This window comes from Bos taurus, chromosome 25, assembly GCF_002263795.3.
Source record: "Bos taurus isolate L1 Dominette 01449 registration number 42190680 breed Hereford chromosome 25, ARS-UCD2.0, whole genome shotgun sequence".
NCBI lineage: Eukaryota > Metazoa > Chordata > Mammalia > Artiodactyla > Bovidae > Bos > Bos taurus.
Window position 1 is genome coordinate 17,275,941 of NC_037352.1, and position 21,465 is coordinate 17,297,405.

The window sequence follows — 21,465 nt, forward strand, 5'->3', positions numbered from 1 at the left end:
TATGAACTCTGAATATACGAACAACCAACGAATTGTGCATTTTACGTGGGTGAATTGTTGGGTGTGTGAATCATCTCAGTGACGTTGAGAGAACAAAAACTGAGTTGCTCCCAACTTTCCAAATTCAAATCCCAAATTCTCTGAAGAGAGCCTGGGATGTTCGGGAGGCAGGCTTGGTGCTCCACTTCAGTGTGTTCTGGTATTCTTCTTAGTAGTTTATAATCAATCTCTCTCGTTTTCTGATAGTCTAGTTATTTATCAGGTGATAAAATCAGGGTTTCTAATGAAGAAGTGGATCAGTGTCACTGTTTACTGATTAATTGGCTTGCCTTTTCCTTCTGCATATGGGGTTTTCTCTGTTAAAAATCACTGGAGCCTTGTGCTTGGAGTCAGAAACTTGTGTTAGTCCTGAGCCAGTGACCAAACAACCTTGTGGCCTTGAGAAAGTTTTGTAGCTTTCAGAGTCTCCATTGTCACCTTTCTAGAACATCATCCAGATACACACCTAGCAGAGCTGCTTGAGGGTCGACTGAAAAGATCGCTGTGAAAGTGCTTCATGAACCGGACGCTTGGTCCCTGGGATCACAAGCTGATGACCAGTGGGTGGAATCTAGCCTGGAGACACACTTGTTGGCTGCATCATGATGGAAAACATTTGGAACGAATTACCCCCATTTAAAATTTGTAGATCACAGAGAAACCCAGATTTCCAGTTCCTTGAGAAAAAATCAGGTCCAGCCCTATGAGGCCTGCATTCCCTGCCTGGCCAGTTGTCCTCAGCTGGAGAGCAGCTGCCTGTCCTAGGGGGGCACATGTACTCTGTCCAGGTCCCTGGGCGCCTCTGGGTCCATTAAATCCTTTTCTGTTGCTTACCTGTTCCCTTAGGCATTCAGGTAACCCCACCCCTGCCAGACTTCATTGTTCCTGATAGTGCTCTGGCTTTTGCCAGGATTTCTCAAGCTGTTAAGATGGGTCTAGCCACAGTTCAGGACTTCTTACTAGGTGCTCCGTCCCATGCTAGCTCCCTTTGTCAATACACAGTCTCTAGGATCCTGCAAAGCAGGACCTGGGAGGCTTGCCTGGGGTTGCACCGCTGGTGAGAAGCAGAGCTGGGAAGTCTGTGCTACCCCAGCCTGAAACATTCGCAGGAGGCTTTATTGCTCAAGATAGTTGGGACTTTACAACCCTACATCCCTCCTATGGGACACAGTGTAGTAACTACTGGCTGGCTCTCCGGGTGCCATGAGATGTTAAGTCTAAAGAGCCAAGGTTGAGTGCTCACCCAGCTCAGAGGCCAGAGGCTGCGTGCGAGCCCCACTGTGGTCAGTAGGTTCAGCAGTAGATGACTCCCGTATCCCTCTTTTACCTGGTTCACATTGCTACCTTTCTTGTCATAACTTTTATAATTTTACTTTTAAAATTTAATTCTTTCATTGTAAGGACACTTAACCATATCTGCCCTCTTAACACATTTTTAAGTGTATGACGTAACTGTTGACTCAAGGCCCAGCGCTGTACAGCAGATCCCTACAGCTTATTCATCTTCCTTAATTGAACCTTTAAACTCATTGATTAGTGACTCCCTGTTTTCCTCCCCCTCCAGCCCTTGAATTCCACTCTTTGAAAGGACTGTTCTAGATGCCTTATGTAAGTGGAATCATAGTGTATTTGTCTTTCTGGCCTATTTAACTCACCATAATATCCTCAAGGTTCATCCATGTTGTCATATATGATGGCATTTCCTTCTTTTTTATACAGCTGAGTAACAGTCTGTTGTATGTGTATGGCACATTTTCTTTATCCATTTATCTGTCAGTGGACATTTTGTTTGTTTCTACCTCTTGGCTGTTGTGACGGCGCTACAGTGAACATGAGAGCACTAGTATCTCTTTGAGATATTAGTGATTTCAAATGTTTTGAATAAGTACCCAGAGGAGGGACCTGCTGCATTACATCACAGTTCCACTTGTAATCTTTGAAGTACCTGTGTACTGCTTTCTGCAGTGGCTACACCATTTTGCATTCCCACTCCAGAGCACAAGACTTTTTTAAAGAATGGGTTTGAAAAGTTTTGACTCATTTTATTTGTTTAGAAAAAAAAAATGGATGCCATTTTTAGGCCAAATAAAATAACGGGTCCACTTTATTCATACTTACGAATACAGAGGTGAACATTCCCCCAGGACAGCCGTCTCTCCTTAGCAAGCAGCCCCACTCTTGGAGCATTCTGAAGCATTCTGCTCTGGTATTAGCAGTGGTCAGCTTCTTGGTGGACTGCAGAACAGTTTTCTCCATAATCTTGAACTAACATATTTCTTTTAACAACATTTGGTAGGACAAGGAAACAAGAATGAATTGAACAAGTTTGGTGTGAACCACTGCAGATGCCTAATTTTGATTCAGTTGAAATTTGTAGGCAATGGAAATGTTCTCCCTCAGTTTTCTGGCACTGATCACCAGGACACAGCAGGGAAATGTCTTCTCTCCTTCTTATCTTAGTGAAAAGGTCCAGCCGTCAGCATAACATGGTATCCAGATGCAAAGCTTCATTCATTCCATCTACCCTGCAAATATTTGTTGATCTGGGAATGGAGGAGTGAACAGAAATGTATGCTTCCATGCAAGGAGACAGACTCTAAGCAAATCAATACTTAACTCCAGTTGTATAAAGTGTCATAAAGAACTACAGGCACTTCTGAGAGCCTCAAATTTTGAAGGGAAGTGGGTCAGGGAAGAGCCCTGAGAATGTGTGATTTGAGCTGAGCTCAGAGGAAGACTGGTAGTTCTCTTAAGTGCGGGGGGTGTGGTGACATTCGGGGTGGAGGCAACAGCATGGGTAAGGCCTTGAGGTGGGCAGGGGCACCCAGCAGCACTGGACTGGAAGAGAGCCGTGGTGATGAGAGCCTAGAGGGGCACGAGCTGGCAGGACAGGTAGGCTGGCAGCAGTGAGGCCAGGGAGCGCCACCGACCCCAGACTCACCCACAGCTTCCCGTCTCCACGGTCATCTGTTTCCTGCCCTCCACCTGCTCTGTGGCTCCCTGCCCCCACCCCACCAATGCTCCACTTCTCTTTCCTGCACTTCCTCCCAGCCCCTCTGTGTTCTGGCTCCTTTTGTAAAGGACTTGGATATTTATTTAACACACAGAGAGCCAGCCAGCAGTTCACCAGTATTCACTCCAAACATCCCTATAATTATCCTCCTCTCACAGAAGCATGCCCTGGCACAGAGAGGTCAAGTGACTTGCCCAGGGTCACCAGCCAGTGAGCGGCCAAGATAGAATTCAAAGCCAGGATGTGTATGCTCGGTGCTGTCTTCGCTGCCCCTCAGCTTTCCTGGGAAGTTAGTTGTTTCCAGGGTATTCTTTCTCCCAAACAGTGATGTTTAATAGAAGGATTCCCGCAGACCAAGGACCCAGAGGGACACTGCAAATGGTGGGAGCCAGGCCCCCTTTCCTCCAGCTGAGAGAGAGAGGGCTGCCCTCCCAGGTGCCCCTTGGGAGCCACCTCCTGGGCGTTTGCTTGCTGCCAGGGAGGCACCCTTGGCAGAGACCCCGGGAAAACCTTTTCCCACTTGGATTGCCTACTGAATCCAGGATCTTTTCTTATTTTCTTTTTTAAATCTGTATTTGCCTTGCTTCAGTTGCTGGCACTGATACAATTTCTTTTGAAAATGTTACAACCACTGAAGCATGGCTGTCATGTGGAAAATGTTTTCCTTGTAGAGAAGGTTGGAAATAATCTGTCTCTTCGGTTTAAAGCTCGCGGGAACGGCTTCCTACAAACCTTCACGTCTCCGTTACCCCTTCTTCCACCTTTTTGAAGGTGTGTCGAATGCTCTCTCACGATAGTTATGGCAGTTTGTATTGAAAGTTACTGGACCATTCACATTGTTGTCTCTTTCCAGGGCAGATCCTGAAATAAAATATATTTTGAGCATCCACATAGCGGAACAAAATAGCCTAGTTAGAAACAGCTGCTAGCAAAGAAAGGCAGTAGTAAGCTGCCAGCTGAGCCTGACTCTGGCAATGGAAGGCGGACCACAGCATGGGCAATTTTACTGTGTATCGTTTGAGGCATTCAGATGTTGGAGCATGATGTGTCTTCTTTCGTGCCGATACCGTAACAGCAATTCCTGTAGATGTTATCAGCAGTACAAATCATCTCAGGCCCCTCTACCCTCATTCTTACCCACTGGAAGCATTTCTGCTGTGGATCCACACTTAGGATTACGAAGCCATGAACTCCCACCCACCTTGGTTATCACACTTCTACCCCAGGCCTGAATTTAAGAGAGCCGACTAAGTGCATGCCTTTCCCCAACTAGCCCACTCCATAAAGTCTAGTTCATGCCTAAGTCATCTGTAGAGAGGCATTATATAGAGTATTAGCACTTAGGAATGTCTGCTCTGGAGCCAGACTCCCAGGGCTCAAATCCTGGTTCCCCCATGTCCCAGCAGTGTGGCTGATTTCCCATCTGTGAAATGGGGTGGGGGGTGGTCATAAAAGTATCTTTCTGAAACAGAGAAAAGCTATGGTAGCCATGATAGCTACCATAAAAGTTAGCTACTGTTTTTGTAGCCACCTCAGTACCTAGTACATGGAAGGTGCTCGAAAAATGGTATCCTTTCAACATCATTTACCTACCAAGTGCCTGCTGTGTGCCCCGCACTGTCCCAGCAAGCAGACAGGAATAAGGGCACCATGCACAGTACGTTCCCTGGGTCGTCCTAGAACTGTATTATTGGCAAACTCAGAAGATAAACTACCTGCCCTCCTAGAGGTTTTTAGGCCAGGAGGCAAAAAAGATCAAGAGATATTGTTCACTAAAAGAGTAGATAAAATCAGATGCTGAGAACTGCTCTGAAAATATGAGATGGTTGACTTGACACAAAGACTAGGAGAAGGTGCTAGGGGCTCTGGATTAACTATCACAGGAGGAGCTAACATGTAAGGTGAAGTACAGCAGCTGTCAAAGGAACCAGTGTGGCCAAGTCTCGCAGGTAAAGGTTCCAGCAGGGAGAGCAGCAGAGCTGGGAGGCCAGAACCCCCTTGGCCTATGCCTGCCCTCTGGAGCATCCTGTGTCCTGTCTGGTCTGTGTGGGAAACTGGCCTCTGGGCACTGAGCCATTGGGGCTTCCTTCCTACTGGCTTCCAACTGATTCAGTCCTTGGGAGGCACTCACATGGACTGCGAGGCAGGAGGAGGCTTTCTGGGCCCTGGTTCGGCAGGGGCTTTGTTCTTCCATCCAAGACTGCGGGCTCCAGCTGTAGTTCCTCGCTCCCCATCATGTGCTTTCCACCCGAGGATGGTACCGGCTTCCCTGTGTTGCCAGGCCCCGGGTGCCTCACTTTGCTCACTAATTGCCTTCATCCTGAGAATCCTTTGTTAAAGAACCTCATTTAACCCTTGTGAGCATGCCCTCTGTGTCCTGCCAGGCCCCTGAGCAGTCTAGCTGGTCCCAGGAGCAATAGAGGTGGTGCTGGACCGAGTGAGGGGCAGGCTGCACCAGCTGCGTCAGTGGGTGACGGTGGCAGGAGCCGGGGGAGGGGGAGTCTTTGGAGAGTGTTCAGCAGGGGAGCCACAGCATCACCTAGACCTTTTTGGAACAGAATTGAAGCTGCTGACTTTTTCTTTGCATCCCAGCATTAATTCAGTTTAGCATCTGAGAAACACTGTTATAAACTCTGTGTTTTTTTCTCTGCCAAGAGATGGGCCTTCCCTGGTAGCTCAGTGGAAAAGAATCCACCTGCAAATTCAGGAGACTCAGGAGACTCGGGTTCCATCCCTGGGTTGGGGAGATTCCCAGGAGGAGGAAGTGGCAACCCACTCCAATACCCTTGCCTGGAAAATCCTGTGGACAGAGTAGTCTGGGGGGCTGCAGTGCATGGGGTCACAGAGAGTTAAGCAACCTAGCACAAGCATGATCTCCCAAGAGAGGATCCTCAATTTAGCTGCTAATGTTGCTGAACGCCCTAAAGAGCAAGGCTGTGTTTAAAGTCGGTGCCTTTGGTGGTGACAGTGATCATTTGGGGGTTTACCCGAGGTAGGTGGCTTCTACTGTGCCATCTGCTGCGAGACCTGCAATCTAGCTTTTGTAGTTGGAAAAACAGGGCTTTTTACTGTTACACACATAAGAGCAAGGTTGTAATTTTGGAAACAGGCCATTAAACTGACAGGTAACTTTGCTTTCTTTTCTCAGACTGTAGGCTCTCAAACCTTGTCTCCCCAGACTAGTGTGCTGTTTAGTAAAGTTAACAGCGTTTTGCCACTTTTCTCTCTATTGTTTAACCACAGCTGGCACTTCAGTTACTCTGTAGCTGCTAAAGGGAGGGACCTGGGTTTCTGTCTTGATTTTTCCCCCCTTCTGCTTCACATTTAGGATTATTTATTCTTTTGTTTTGGTTCTCCACTAGGACCACCCTGAACACGGAGTCCTGTTTCTTGTTCGAGAGCTGCTCAACGTGGTCCAGGACTACACCTGGGAGGAGAACAGCGATGAGAAAATCCGCATCTACACCTGCGTCCTGCACCTGCTGTCCGCCATGAGCCAGGAGACCTATCTCTACCACGTAGACAAAGGTAGCCAGGTCCCCCCGCCAGACTGCACTGTGTTTGAACTCCTGAGCAGCAAGTGCGCAGTTTTCATTTTCTCTTGTGTTTACCCACCGTGAACTTCTAGTCCAGGGCCTTGATAAATTTGTCCAATGTAAGAATTACCTGGGGCAACTCAAAACACAGATTCCTGGGTCCTATCTATCTCTTGTAAATTAGATTGCCCAGGAAGAGACCTGAGAATTTGTATCTTTCATGAGCATCCAAGATCATTTTGACACACAGATGAGTTTGGAGAAGCACTCTTGGATCGGTGATGCCTTGCGTGTGCCACAGAATTTCTAGAACGGTGGTTACCTATGCACATGTGTGACCTTCACCCTGGGCCTATTCCTTTCCAGTCTCACTTGGGTCCTGGCCTTAGAGCAGTTGCTTGGAGGAAGGAGATGGCCTTGTTCCCTCATGTGCAACCAGCCGTTTTGAGGTTGCTGTTGCAGGTTTGGGGGCAGCCTCTTCACGTCATGGAGATAACATGGGACAGTCCCAATTCCAGATTGACACCCACTGAACCTCAGCATCTCCCTACTTGTCAGAGCCTCAGTTCCTATTTTTGGTTTCCAAAAAAATGGACCTATTGTTAAAAGTGCTTTGGCCAATACATATATACTTTAGGGTTTAAGCAACTATCTCTACACTCGGAAATTTTAGGGAATGGATTTGGAGTGCTGAGAGTGGCCTCCTGTCATAACTCTCAGGGGGTTCCTCAGGCTGGGATTTAGGGGCTGAGGTTTTGTAAGGACGTAACTTGGGGAGGCTGGGTACCATTGGAGATAATAGTTTCCATGGTCTCAGCTCCTCCTGCATGCCAGGTACGGCCCCAGGCTTGGTGGGCCTCTTTCTCCTCTGATCCTGACAGCGCTGTAAGGAGAAGAAGCAAGGTGTCCCCTTGCCCCACCTGAGCAAGGGGAGACTCCAGAAGACAACAGGATTTTACCAGCCACGTGGTTTCCAGAACTCGGGGCCAGTCGGTGCTGTGAGTGGAACTCACTGTGGCACATGAGTTATGCTGCCTCCTTGATTGCAGAATAACAGTGTTTTAATTAAAGTATATGGTTGTGCATGGGTGCCTCAGTGGCAGTCTCCCTGCCTGTGTAGGAGACATGGGTTTGACCCCTGAGTCAGGAAGATCCCCTGGAGAAGGAAATGGCAACCCATTCCAGTGTTCCTTCCTGAGAAATCCCATTGACAGTAGAGCCTGGTGGGCTACAGTTCATGGGGTTGCAAAGAGTCAGACCCAACTTAGCAACTAAACAACAGCAATGGTTGCATACACAGACAGTAAACCATAGAGCTGTGAATTACCACGTAATGAATACCACCTGGTAACCACCACGCAGATCAAGATATCAAACATGACGAGCTCTCCAGAAGTTCCCTGTGTGCCCCTGTCCAGTCAGCACCACCACTTGCCTCGCTATGGGTATACTGCTCTCCTGACTAATATTACACATTAGTTTGTTAGTTTTTTACTTTTCCATAAATGGACTCATTCAGCAAGCATTCTAAATGAGAGTCTGGCTTCTTTAACTCAGTGTTATGTCTGTGAGATTCTTCTGTGTTGTGTGTAGCTGTTGTTCGTCCTTTTGCTTTGCCGCATAGTATTCCACTGTATGAATATGCCAGAATTTATTCCTTCCCCTGTGGATGGAGTTACGGACTGTTTACGAGGAGTGCTGCTGTGAACATTCCTGAATATGTAACTCTCAGGGTTCATGTCTGTTGGGCATATCCCTGGGGTGAAATTGCTGGCTTGTGGGATTTCCTTGTGTTCTGGTAGGTACTGTCTCACAGTTTTCCAAAATATTTACACCAGTTTACACTCTCACTAGGCATAAATGAGGTTTCCAATTGTTTCCTTGATGTGGTCCGTCTTGTTCATTTTGGCTCTTCTGATGAGTGTAATTTGCATTTCTCTCGGAGAAGGCAATGGCAACCCATTCCAGTGTTCTTGCCTGGAGAATCCCAGGGACAGAGAAGCCTAGTGAGCTGCCGTCTGTGGGGTCACACAGGGTCGGACACGACTGACGTGACTCAGCAGCAGCAGCAGCAGCAGCAGCATGGCTAATGAGGCTGAGCTTTTCTTGTATTTCTTGGCACTTTTATTTTCTCTCTTGTGAAGGATTCATGGAGGACTCAAAACAGTAGAGAAACTTTTGAAGACCAAACGCCATGGAAGTAGGTCTGGAAATCCTGGGCCCCGTCAGAGGAGCAAGCCCTCTCCTCGCTTTTTGCTTCCTTCAGTGGATTCCCTGAATCCTATCTCTACAGAACTCAGCAGGGCAGACTGTAGGAGCTGGAGCGCCAGCAGAGGAGGAATCTAGTTTTCTAGCTTTTAGAAATGAAAAGAGAAGGGTGGGTTTTCTCTGCTGCCTTCTTGGCCCAGCTCTGTTCACTCCAGATGCACAGTTGTGACCTGACAGTTGTCTTAGTAGGAGGGAGAGTCCTGGGGGGCCATATGAGGCCCCCAAGATGGGGGCCCCATTTTCCTGTCTCTCTCTTATTGGAGGCAGCCTTTTTAGACAGTGTTAACAAACGTTCGAACTTTTGAAAAACTGGGGTCAGATTTTTTTTTTTGTTTTGCATATGAAGTATGCCTAGGCTGTTTTCTTTCCAGATGAAGAAGAAGAGAATGTTCTGAAATTACCTGCAGCCATAACTCCAGTGCTTTCATGCGAGCGAATGAGAGAGCGTGCTTGCTGTGGAGAGGCAGGGCACTCCTGACACTGATGTTTAACGTGCAGATAGACATCCAGTTGGAAGAGTACAACCCAGGGGCCCGTGGGAGGTCGTCACAGCCCTTTCACTCCTCCGCATCGCCTGCCAGCCCTTGAAGCATTCGGGGTCGTGACCCCAAGGCCAGACAGATGCAGAGATCCTGGGCTATTTTTAGTGGCCATTTGCCAGGGATTTCATTTCTCCCCATTGCGAGCACCCTGTCTGGATTCTCCAAGTGTTAGAACAGAAACGGAGGGAGGGGGAGAAGGGTGACGCGGAGAGTCAGGAGCTACTTGGCCGGAATGCAGCGCGGGTCCGAGTTCAGGTGTGGCATTCTTAGCACTCCTGACCCTATTTTTCACTTTCTCTGAATTTTCTACCTTCAGGGTTCAGCCTAGATCTCACTGATTCTGTAATTCCATCCCAAGCCTGGATTTTAGGATCTGGAGCCCCCAGGGTTGCTGTCTCCGGACCTGCAGTGCATATGGTGGCGATCGTCCGTTTGTTCGTCTGCATTTCCTCATGGGCTGTGTGCTCTGTGAGGGCAGGGCCGGGTCGGCCCACCCCCCACCCATCAGGTCTCCAGCTCCTGGAACCTGGCGCAGAGCAGGTTCTCGCCCAGGCCACGCTCTGTGTGTGTGAGTGGCCTGCTCCGAGCACGCCTCTGGCCCCTCTGGGCAGGGTGCCTGCAGCTTGGGTGGTTGGCCACAGGCGGGCCTAGGCCTTCTGTCTTCTCCGCTGCTGCTGGGCTAATCTGAATGAGAGTAGGTTCCAGCTCGGACTGAAGACGGGGAGTTTATGCCAGGAACTATCCTAGTCCTCAGCAGCAGATGTGAGAAATTCCTTCACCAGCTGCAGTTTTGCCATCCCACAAAATCTGATGGTGGTGAATGGCTGAATCAAATTCTTTCTCTTCTTACAAGAATAACTGCCATCTTCTGCATCATGGACCGTTGAGACACAGCAGCCAGAGCTGACTCAGAAATCCTAGGACGGTTGGTTGCCTGCAGCCCAGGGCAGTTCACTACCAACCTGTGTTATGGTAACAGCTACAGAGCCAGCAGCCGGCCTAGGAGAGCACCCCAGGACAGTCCCCACCAACGGGCAGTTCAGAACTGGAGTGGAGGCTTCATGCGGACAGAGAAGCAGGGGAAAAAGACCAGCTGTTGTCCTTATTTGCAGGCAATATGTCTGCAGCCTGCTTACAAAAGTTTCAGCCCCCAAAATGGCATGTATGTCTGTGTGTATGTGAAAGTGTGGAGAGAGCAAGCGAGAGCTTCACAGAAGGGCTAAATGGTGTCAAGTGATGCTGGGCGAGAGAGGGCGTTGGCCAGTGTCCTGTTATCCTCCTGTTGCACAGCCTTGACATTTAAGTAAGAATCTGGGGATAAACGGAGTTAATTATTCTTGAAGTAGCAATCAGAAATATACATGAAGCATCTCTGAAGTTACTTTACCAATTAGTTAATCACTGTGTACCTGTCCCATTCCCCCAAAAATTCAAGACAGTTTACAGGAAATATATAAAATAATGAAACATACTTGTCTTTTATTGAAAAAGTTGGTTCTTAGAAGTTATAAATGAAGAAATACATGGATTTAATGTCTATGTGTGATATATATGGGGCTCCACTATGTATACTGTTTTGTCACTTTATTGATAGTATATTATAAGTATTTTTAAGTAGTAGTAGCCGTAGTATAGTGCAGTGTAGTACATGGTAGTTAACTGTAGATCATATAGTTTTATTGTCTTCATAATATTTTATTTAATGCTAATGCCACAGAGCATTGAGTCAAAACTCTTGGTATACATTTCCATTGCTTCTCTTCTCACCTTTATACACATTTATGATGAACATAAATTAAACATACAATGAGCATTGTTCTCTATAATGTGACAGTGACTATCACATACATACATCTTTGTGCACCTGTTGGATTATTTTCTTAGAGTGGGTTTCCCCAAGTCAAAGATCTGGCCTTTTTGTAAGACCTTTTTTTTTTTTTGGAGTAAAATAGATATAAAGTTTACCATTTTGGCTATTTTTAAATAGTTCCATTTTATTAAGCATATTTGCAGTGTTGTGCAACCATCACCATTATCCATTTCCAGAGTTTTTTCATCTCCCCAAACAACTCTGTATCCAGTGAACAATAACTGCCCACGTCCCCCTCCCCCAGCCTCTGGTGGCCTCTGTTCTATTTCCTGTCTTCATGAATTTACCTCTTCTAGGTACTTCATACGAGTGGAGTCATACAGTAGATGTCCTTTTGTGTCTGGTACATTTCCCTTCCCGTAATGCTTTCAGAGTTTACCCATGTTGTAATATGTATTAGAATTTCATTCCTTTTCAGGATTGGATAATATTCCATTGTACGGATAAGCCACATTTTGCCTACCCATTCATCCATCAGTGGATACTTGCATTGTTTCCACCTTTTGGCTCTTGTGAATAAGGCTGCTATGAACATTCATGTACAAGTATCTGTTTGAGTCTCTGCTTTCGGTTTCTTTGAGCATATCTAGCATTGGAATTGCCAGATCCTGGGCAGTTCTCTTTAACTTTTTGAGGAACCACTGAGCTTTTCCACAGCAGCTGTACCATTTTACATCCCCACCAGCAGTGTACGAGGCTTCTAGTTTCTCCACACCTTCATCAACACTTTGTATTTTCCTTTTTGTAGTTGCTGTTGTTTTTAAATAATAGTGATCCTAATAGATGTGAAGTAGTATTAGACATTTCTCAAGGCTTTTCTTACTGATTTCCAAACTATGATACTCCCACCAGTCGCTTCCCCAGGCCTACATCAAAGCCAGGTATTCTTTTTCACCTTTGTTAATCTGATAGGCGATTTTTTTTTTTAAGTCCTTCTGTGGTGTTAGTTTTCTGTTCTTTGATTTCTAATGAAATCAAACTTTTTTTCCATAAAATTATAGGCCATTTAGATGTATATCTGATACATTGACTATTAATGTATTTGCCAATTTTCCTGTAAGTGACCCTAATGGGGTCACTTTTTTAAAAGTTCAGAAGCCATCCCTGCACATTGTCCCTTGACTGTTCTTGTCCTCGTGGCCAGTACCTATTGAATGTGCTGCCTTGGTTCTGTAGCCTGTTGTTAGCAGTCCAGGAACAGTTCTATGCAGACCCTGTCCTGTCCACAGCTGGTGACTTTGACCATGATAGGACTGGCATTCCCATCTCTTTAAGAATTTTCCAGTTTGTTGTGACATCCATTTATGCTTATACGAAAATAGCTCCAAGAATCATTAAATGGAAAAAAAAATGCAAAACAGCACCCTGTAGAGTCTCTCTCCTTCCTGACCCAGAGGTCATGCTCCGTGTAAAGGTCAACAGGAAAGAGGGAGAGGGAGGTCAGACTCAGGCTGTTCTTGTGTCTGGTCTTTCTACAGACAGCAGCTGTGATAGGAGGTGCCCAAGGAGAGAGGGGACTTTGGTGAGAAGATTCAGGTTTGCAGGAAGACATAAGAGAACCTTCCATGCCGCCTGCGGGAGTTTTGAGGAGGAGCGACAGGACAGGGGGCTGGGGGTGGTGCCAGGCTTGAAAGGAGCCTCCTCCTTTGGGATCCTGGCCGGGGTGGGCTCTGAGCCTCCATGGCCCCATCTGTTATCTCTTGCCTGTGCTAGTTATGAGAACCCTGTAATAATGGCCTGTGAAGTCCTGAGCCCGGTGCCTGGCCCACGGTGCTCAGTATTCACAACCATTCTGATGGTCACTGCAATGCTTGCTATCCCCTCCATGCCAGGCCAGAGGGGACAGATAGACTTCCATGCTCCTGCTGTCTGGCTCCATCATCCAGAAGGCCAGGTAGTTTTTCTGTGATTCCCAAGGGCCCAAGTCATCAGGAGATTCTGGCCATTTCCATTTGCCGTGCCGTGCGTTCCTGCCATGTGCTGATACTGGTGCCACGCGGCTGCCTCTCCCTGGCCTTGGGAATGTCTCACAGCTCTTGTTTCTTCCATCAGTCGACTCCAACGACAGCCTGTATGGGGGAGACTCCAAGTTTCTGGCTGAGAACAACAAGCTGTGCGAGACGGTGATGGCTCAGATCCTGGAGCATCTGAAAACCCTGGCCAAGGATGAGGTAGGTGCCCACTGTGGCCCCCCACCCCTGCCACTTGCCCCCAAATCACAAGTTCCCAGGGTGCTTGGACACTGTTTCATCCTGAGAGTAATGTGCTTGTGTGAAGACTGTTCGTCGAGGGCTCAGGGGCCTTTGTTGCCGCTGTTTTCTCTGCCTGCACTGCGCCTCCCAACCCGGGGTTCCCCTGGCCGCCCCGCTCATCATTCTAGTCACAACTCAAGTACCTCCTCAGAGTGGCCTTCCCTGACCCCTGTCTCAAGCAGCCACGCCCTCCTGCATCCCTCTGAATCTCTACATGTGTCCCTGTGACGCTTGGGTGTGCTCTGAAACATTGTGTGTGTGTGTTCACTTGTTAGTCACCCGCTGACCCCACCAGAATGGAAGCTCCACGTAGCTAGGCCCTGGAGACCTGGGTCTTGGAGACCTGCCTGTGCTGGAGACGGGGTCCTGGGATCCCTCTGTCCCTCACCTCAGCATCCTCCCCTGAAACCTGGTGTGCAGCGGGCACCCACTTGCACACCTTAGCTCTTTTGACGCCCTCAACAGGCCTATGATGTGGTGCTGTGTTTATTCTCCTTGGATGGGAAAGAAAACCGAGGCTCAGAGAGGTTTCCAGAGCCCCCGGTTTCCTCTGGTTGTGACAGAATAGGGTTCCTGGCCCAACCCCCAGGCCTGAACCCTTAGCCACTGCACTGCCCTTCCCCTTATGGAAGTGGAAAGTGGCGTATGGTGTCACCCAGCCACAGCAACGGGCTGTGCTTTCCTAGCCTTTCTGTTTTGTTTTCCTTTGCCTTGGCTGCACATTGCAGATTGCTAGTTCCCCAACCAGGGATTGAACCCAGGCCCTTGACAGCAAAAGCTCGGAGTCCTAACCACTGGACCACCAGGGGATTCCCATTCCAGCCTCTCTTACACAAAAGTGTAGTGTGGAGAACTTTGTGTGCATTGTTTCAACTGATTCTCATGACGGTCCGGTGAGTGGGGACAGCTGTTATTCCTTTATACTGTAGAGAAACTGAGTCCGAGAGTGGCAGTGTGGTCAAGGCAGTCTTGTAGAACTCGTGCTCTGATCCCTGAATATGTTCTTTTATCAGATGTTGCCTTTTCAGAGTGGTTTTTTCCATATTTTCCATATAGATAGATGGTTGATTGATTTCAAAATAATTTCCAAATTATCCTACAGTCTAAATAACTACCTGGTACCCTTCCCCAGTATTCCATTTTTGCAGCTTCAGCTCAAACATGTGGGTGACAGATGGATCCCAGAAGCCCTGTCTTAGGCTTGGTGGGGATGGTTGTTCAGACATTAAGACTAATTCCTGTTGTGTAATCAAGGTGGGGAGGTTGGCAGGGTAACTCAGATGGTAAAGAATCTGCCTGCAATGCAGGAGACCTGGGTTCGATCCCTGGGTTGAGAAGATCCCCTGAAGAAGGGAATGGCAACCCACTCCTGTTTTCTTGCCTGGAGAATTCCACAGACAGAGGAACTTGGGGTCGCAAAGAGTCAGACCCACAGCTGAGCGACTAACAGACACTTTGACTTCACTTTAGGTCAAAGCCAGTTCCTGACCTTTCTCTGTGTCCTTCTCTGGTTCAGTTGTTGCCAGACTTTCTGCTTCTGTGTTCCCCTGCCATACCCCCTTCCCACCCCAAACTTTGTTACTCCAGGCTGTCTGCTTACATCTCTGAGCATTTCAGTTTTTAAAAATCCCATCTAGCAAGAAACAACCTGAGCCCTCGTTCCTGATCCCCCCTGCAGCAGACCCTGTTTCCTCTCACTGCCACTCACCCCTACCCCACTCCCGTTCCCTTTCCCAGACCCAGGACAGACTTCAGACTGCCTGGTTCCCAGCCCTCCCCTTCCTTCCACAGACTTCCCCAGCTCCCTCTTTCCCAACTTGAAGTCTCACTTTCCTCGGATTTGCTTCTATACCCCCATCCACCAAATCCTTTGAAGACAAAATAAGATCAAACTGGATTTTTAATTTAATTCTTATTCACTTCTAGGACTGTATAGCATGCTACCATTGCCCTTACTGCCCTTCCCCACCCCAACACAAAGCCACAAGAATATTGTGTAGCTGTGAGTGCACACACACACAACACACATATATGTCCTGGGTTCTTATTCTCTCCAGGGTATTCAAGCAGGTCCGAGAAAGAGTGGAGCGTTTTGCGGACTCCATTCCCCAGTGACCACTGCCAAGGTCGGGGGTACAGCATAAAGGGCCAGCCTTACGGTTAGCAGTCCAGAGGGCAGATGGAAAACCCAGAACCATGCCACCCTGGGGGCCCTGAGTGCCTCCTAGGGCCCTCTATAGGGATGGGAGGGTTATAGGTGGGTCCCACTGGCCCGGGACCCATGGGGTGCAGGGCTGCAGAACTCTGGGGAAGTTCATGCATGAAGGGCGTTGGCTGTCAGTGGAGGGGGCAGCATTAGAACCCCAGTTAGAAGAGGTAACTCCCCTCCTTCAACCGAAAGGCCTTTTTTTGAATGGATGTCAACTTGGTCTCTGCACTTGGCAGTCAGAGAGAGCTCTCACCGCCCTGCAGAAGAAAGGGGAGTTCTTCACCTTCAGTCTGCAATGACCACACTGATCACATCCCTTCTGCTTCCCGGCTCTGAAGGATCCTTAGCACCTTCCCGATCCCTGCAAACATGGGCTCTGGCTCTTGCTTCCTGCCAGAGCAAGGCTGTGTATTTAATTGAAAATACCTTTCTTCACTCAGATGCCACAGGCTAGGTCTAATCAGAGGTGGCTGCTGACAGCATAAATGACCACAGTATAGGACCTCCAGGCTTACAATAAAAATGAGCCCCAAACCATATAACCTGGAACTATTTTAACCTTTGTCTCTTTTTCTCTTGGGGGAGGAGGCATTGACGGTGATAACAGCTGAAATACTTCTGAAGGAATAGCAGGGCTGGAATGTTTCCAAAGAACATTTCAACTCATAAATACCAGGGATGCTCACTGGAAGTGTCTGTCCATATATGCACATTTATTAGGAAAAACACGGGTGGACCAAGCTAAGAGGGAACATGTCATCCTTCATTTTAACAATGTGCTGTGAGATTCGGCACAGGCGGCCCTGGGGGGTGGAGGCTTCTAGAGCCTGGAGCAGAAGTGCTCTGAACTCTCCGCTGCAGGGGAGCCGGGCTTGGTGCCGTGAAAGCCGTGCGCCGGCGCCTGAGCTGAGTGTCTCACTTCTCAGCACTGACTGGTGTCAGCCCTGCCTCCAAACTGCCCTCTACCTGCACGTGAAGGAGCCAGCCCTGCTCTAGTCAAGAGCTTCACGAAGCTGTTTTTTTGGGTGTGGTGAAGCTGGGAACCACGCCAGACCCTTACAACTTCCTGGAAGTGACAGTTCCCCTAGGCAAAGAATCAGAAGGAGCCCCTTTCTATTGAAAAACTCTGTGGAGACAGGAGGGGCTTGAGGCCTGGGTTTGGTCCTGTCTTGTGTTCAGTTTCCTGGGTCTCTCTGCACGTCGGCCGGCCTGCCTGCTCATTCCCAGACCCTTCTCTAATGATTTCATTGTTAATGGGCGGTGCATTTAAAACACCCAAACTGGGCTTTTAGGGTAAAATGCTTGAGAAGACACAGAACAGAGAAAAAGCCAGGGAGATACTGTTTTCCTTGTTTGACTTTTTAAAACTCTGCTCTGCTTCAAGGAAATGTAGTTAAAAGGCACCTCTCAGAAGAGTTATTTGAGAGCTTTCTATGAGGTTGGTCCTCTGGATCTGAGTAGAAATTAGGGCCCTCGTTTTCAGGCATCTCCGGTTTAAAGGGAGAGCAGGATAGGCTGGAGCCCACTGAATGATCTCTGCCTGGTTGCTGGCTGGGGCAAGCTCATTGTCTGATTAAACAAAGGAGCCCAAAGTAGGCAGTGGCCAGCCAGTGGTCTGCTGGCCAGGTGGTTGCCGCCTTCCCTCCACACCTGCAGCTGGGGACCTCACAGCACGACCCCACCCCTGGACGGCAGTGTTTTTCCTGCTTCTGTGATGGTCACCTGGTCCAGACTGTTGCCAAGGCAGGCTCAATTTTGGGGGGCCTGAGTCTCTTCACTGTCACACAGACACGCTCACCCAACTGCATTCTTAGCTGCTCCTTGGCAGTTTTACTGTCTTGCTTTTTTTCCTCCAGTAGATTTGAAATTCTCACCTGGGAGAGGGCAACAGGAGGGGATGACTAAGTTGGCTCAGCAGTTAACTTAGAGTCTGTTGCTCTGTAGGCTCCACACATGGAAGGATGGACAGTTAATAGGTTGTTTGAAGAAAGCAGGAAAAATATGTATTGGTCTAAACCACCTCAGACCATTCCCACTTCCCTGGATAAATCTGTAGCTGCACTGGGCAAATCTCTTGCCCACTTCAGAGTTTGATCCCTGATCTGTGCTGTGTGTGGTCCTGTCGACTCTTTGCAACCCTATGGACTGTAGCCCACCAGGCTCCTCTGTCCATTGAATTTTCCAGGCAAGAATACTGGAGTGGGTTGCCACTCCCTCCTTCAGGGGATCTTCCTTCCCGCCCCAGAGATCAAGCCTGCATCTGTTGCATCTCCTGCATTGACAGGTAGATTCACTGCACCACCTGGGAAGCTCTTTGGATCCATAATGTGATGCTAGCCATGGGTTTGTGGGAATATCTTATAATCTGGGGTGGGTGTGAATTGCACAGGCTCAGAATTGGACAACTGGAGCTCAGAGTCTCACTCTGCATTTGCTAGCTGCTGTCCTTGAACAAGTTCCTGAAGCTTTCTGATCTCATCAGCAAAATGGGAATGTAGTGGTTTCCTGTCAGGGCTTTGAGTCACCCCAAACTTAAAACCACCATTTATTATCTCACAGTTTGGGAGGTCAGAAGTCAGTGTTGGCTGGAGCAGTTTCTGTGCTCCTGGTTTCACAAGGCCAAAATCAAGGTGTTGACTGGCTGGGCTCTAACGAGGAGGCACCAGGAAGAATTTACTTCCCAGCTCATTCGAGTTGGGCGCCTCAGTTCATCCTAAAAGCCAGCAGTGGTGGGTCATGTCCTTTTCAAGCTTTGAATCTCTTTAGTCTCCCTTTCTGCAGCACCTTTCCTCTGCTGCTGGCTTGTCTCTGACTCCAGCCTGAGAAATTTCTCTGCTTTTTAGGGCTCTAATGATTAGATTGGGCCCACCCAGATAATCCAGGATTATCTCCCTAAGGTCCATAACCTTAATTACACCTGCAGAGTCTTTTCACAGTAGCACCTAGATTACTGTCTGAATAGCCAGGGGGTGAGATCCTGGAGGACAGCTCTAGAATCCTACCTACCTACAAAGAGTTGTTGTGAAGATGGAATAAGTTGTGTAAAGCACAGAGCTCATACCTGGCACAGTGTAGGGCCCTATACCCTACATTGTGCAAAGCAGACCCTCAAGGCTCCTGGCAGCACTGATGTTTGCAGTGCCAGCCAAGAGCGCCCAGCAAAGGCCCAGGCATCAGCTTTCCAGGGCCCACACAGACCTGTGATCTGACCTGGTCCCTGCTCAGGCCCACCTGCTGACTTGGGCCTTCCCAGTGCCTCTGTTTACCTTTGGGAGCTGGCATCCTTGGTCCTGGGCCTGCTGCATTTTGGAGATTTAGTTTCCGTTTTTCCTTTACTACTTAAAGCTGGGGTTCAGGCTTGGTCTACTCTGACATTTTGGTTAGACTTTCCTTGTTTGAGTACCTCTTATATCAGATCATCGAGCAAGAGAGGAAAGATCTGGTGTTAAGCATATCCAGTGGTTCTTATGGGCTTCTCTGGTGGCTGAGACAGTAAAGAATCTGCCTGCAGTGCAAGAGACCCAGGTTTGATCCCTGGGTCGGGAAGATCCAGGAAAGAAGGGAATGGCAACCCACTCTAGTATTCCTGCCTGTTCTTATAAGAGCTGGGTATCAGGGTGCATTGTTCATGGGAAGCTGAGGTCTTTTGTCTTTATTCCTGGCAGCCAGAGGGTAGGAATAATGACAGAAACTTTGGGTGGCTTGAGGACACATCTGTGAGAGACATATTTTACCTCCTGTACTGGCATTAAAGCAAGAAGGCTGGTCTCTGGTGGCCTATGTCATTCCTCTAACCCCACTGAGCACTGAGTCTCATGCAGCCCTGCCTTCTGCTTCCAGCCCATGAGTAATGCCCAGGTGGGCTTCACACACAGCATCTCGTTTTAGTCTCATTTACCCTGTGAGCTGGTATTACCTTAATTCTCCTACAGATGAAGCTGGGAGGTTAAGCAGCTTGCCCTCCAGAAGATCCATGGCAGAGCTGGCCGTGGCACCCCAGGCAGCGTCAACACTGGGATGAGTATGAGCCCAGTGCCCGGTAGTAACCTCTTTTTTCTATTTCAGGCCTTAAAGCGCCAGAGCTCGTTGGGCCTTTCCTTCTTTAACAGCATCTTGGCCCACGGCGACCTGCGCAACAACAGGCTCAACCAGCTGTCCGTCAACCTGTGGCACCTGGCACAGAGGCACGGCTGTGTGGACACCAGGACCATGGTGAGGTGCGGGGTGGGGCAGGGCGGCCCTCAACAGGCCCAGCGGGCACGGCTGTCCCGGCGAGTGGTGCACGCCCGCTGGCCAGGCACAGGCGGTCTCAGTGCAGCCTCAGGGCCTGGACAGCAAACGGCCCCCATCTCCCCTTCTAGAAAGGTGCCGGGCCCTACAAAGGACAAACAGCTGTCCATAACTATAGGTTCAGCACCCTCAGATTCAACCAACCACGGCTCAGAAATATTCAGGGGGAAAAAAGCTCCAGAAAGTTTCCAAAACCTGAATTTGTCGTGTATCTGCAACTACTGACATAGTGTTTACATTATAGTAGGTATTATAAGTAATCTGGAGATGATTTCAATATATAGGACGGTATATGAAAGTTACATTCAAATACTACCCCAATTTCTATAAAGGATTGTGTACCCTTGGTTTGGTATCAGCTGGGGATCCTAGAACCAAGGGACCACTGGGTAGTATTAATTCCCTGTAAATAAAAGCCACACATATGAAAACATCAGTAATTCTTGGTGATTTTAAGAGCAAGTTGTAATCTAAGAAGTCTTATTTAAAAACTGCTGGCTTCTCCTCTACTCTAAGAAAAAAAAGCCTAAGATTTGTCAGAGCCTTGAGAATTATGAACCACAAAGGAGATGAGTCTTTCTCTTTCCTCCTAGGTGAAAACTCTGGAATACATCAAGAAGCAGAGCAAGCAGCCAGACATGGGGCATCTGACTGAGCTGGCCCTCAGGCTCCCTCTGCAGACAAGGACCTGACTCCAGGGTCTCTGATGCCAATGCAGAAAGACCTGTTTTGTATTTTTGTTTTCATTTTTATGCACATACAGATTGGTTTCTCTGCTCTTCTGCCAGTGAAGTGAAGAAGTGGGAGCTGTCAAGAGTATTTGAATCTATTCCTGCTCACTGAGCACGAAGTCTGCTTCTTTGCACAACTGGCCTTCACATGGGCCTTTAGAGAAAAACAGAGGAATGCAAGTAACATCTCTCTTTTCGGGAAGGTTTAACTGAAAGTTAATTGAAAAAAGAACCTTGAAAAGCAGTCCACTTTGAAAGAGCCGCTGTGCCCTTTCCCTGATTTGCTTTATGTCAAAACCGGCTCTAGACTAGATTTTAAATATGCTGATAGATTAAAGGAGAAAACAAGTCAGAGTTGAGATTCTCTGGGGCTTCGATGGAAAATATACTGTAACTGAATAAACCTCCCGGAAGGAATATTTATGTTCATGACTGTTCATTTAATTACCACTGACTCTCACTCATCCAGAAGAGAATGTGTCTCAACATCCTCAGTATGTGTCTAAACATATGCCTGGTTTTCTTGCAGCTGTAACCCTAAACAGCATGTGATTCAGTCTGCTTTTTTACTAGTTTGGTGGAGTTTGATTCTTGGATTACCAATAATGAGCTTCCACTAACATTTTATTTTGAATCCGTAAGATCATGAATATTGGTCATAGTGGTGACTCACAGCCTAGAATCCTTTGTGTAGGAAAATGGATCCAAGTTGTGG

At 48.1% G+C, this 21,465-nt stretch overlaps 1 protein-coding gene across 5 annotated transcripts in view; it reads left to right on the forward strand.

The window, feature by feature from the left end:
• Positions 1-21,171, forward strand: part of VPS35L (VPS35 endosomal protein sorting factor like) — a 138,056-nt gene extending 116,885 nt beyond the window's left edge. For 2 of the 5 annotated variants that reach the window (XM_005224756.5, XM_059881382.1), the window contains 4 exons: positions 6,415-6,580; positions 13,321-13,439; positions 19,795-19,941; positions 20,613-21,167. In XM_005224756.5, coding sequence (XP_005224813.1) covers positions 6,415-6,580; positions 13,321-13,439; positions 19,795-19,941; positions 20,613-20,711 — 531 coding nt within the window. In that variant the 3' untranslated portion in view covers positions 20,712-21,167. Of the gene's footprint in view, positions 1-6,414; positions 6,581-13,320; positions 13,440-19,794; positions 19,947-20,612 lie in introns of those variants that run through there. The other 3 variants (XM_005224755.5, NM_001046368.2, XR_003032540.2) reach the window with 3 other exon arrangements.
• Positions 21,172-21,465: the final 294 nt, after the last annotated feature.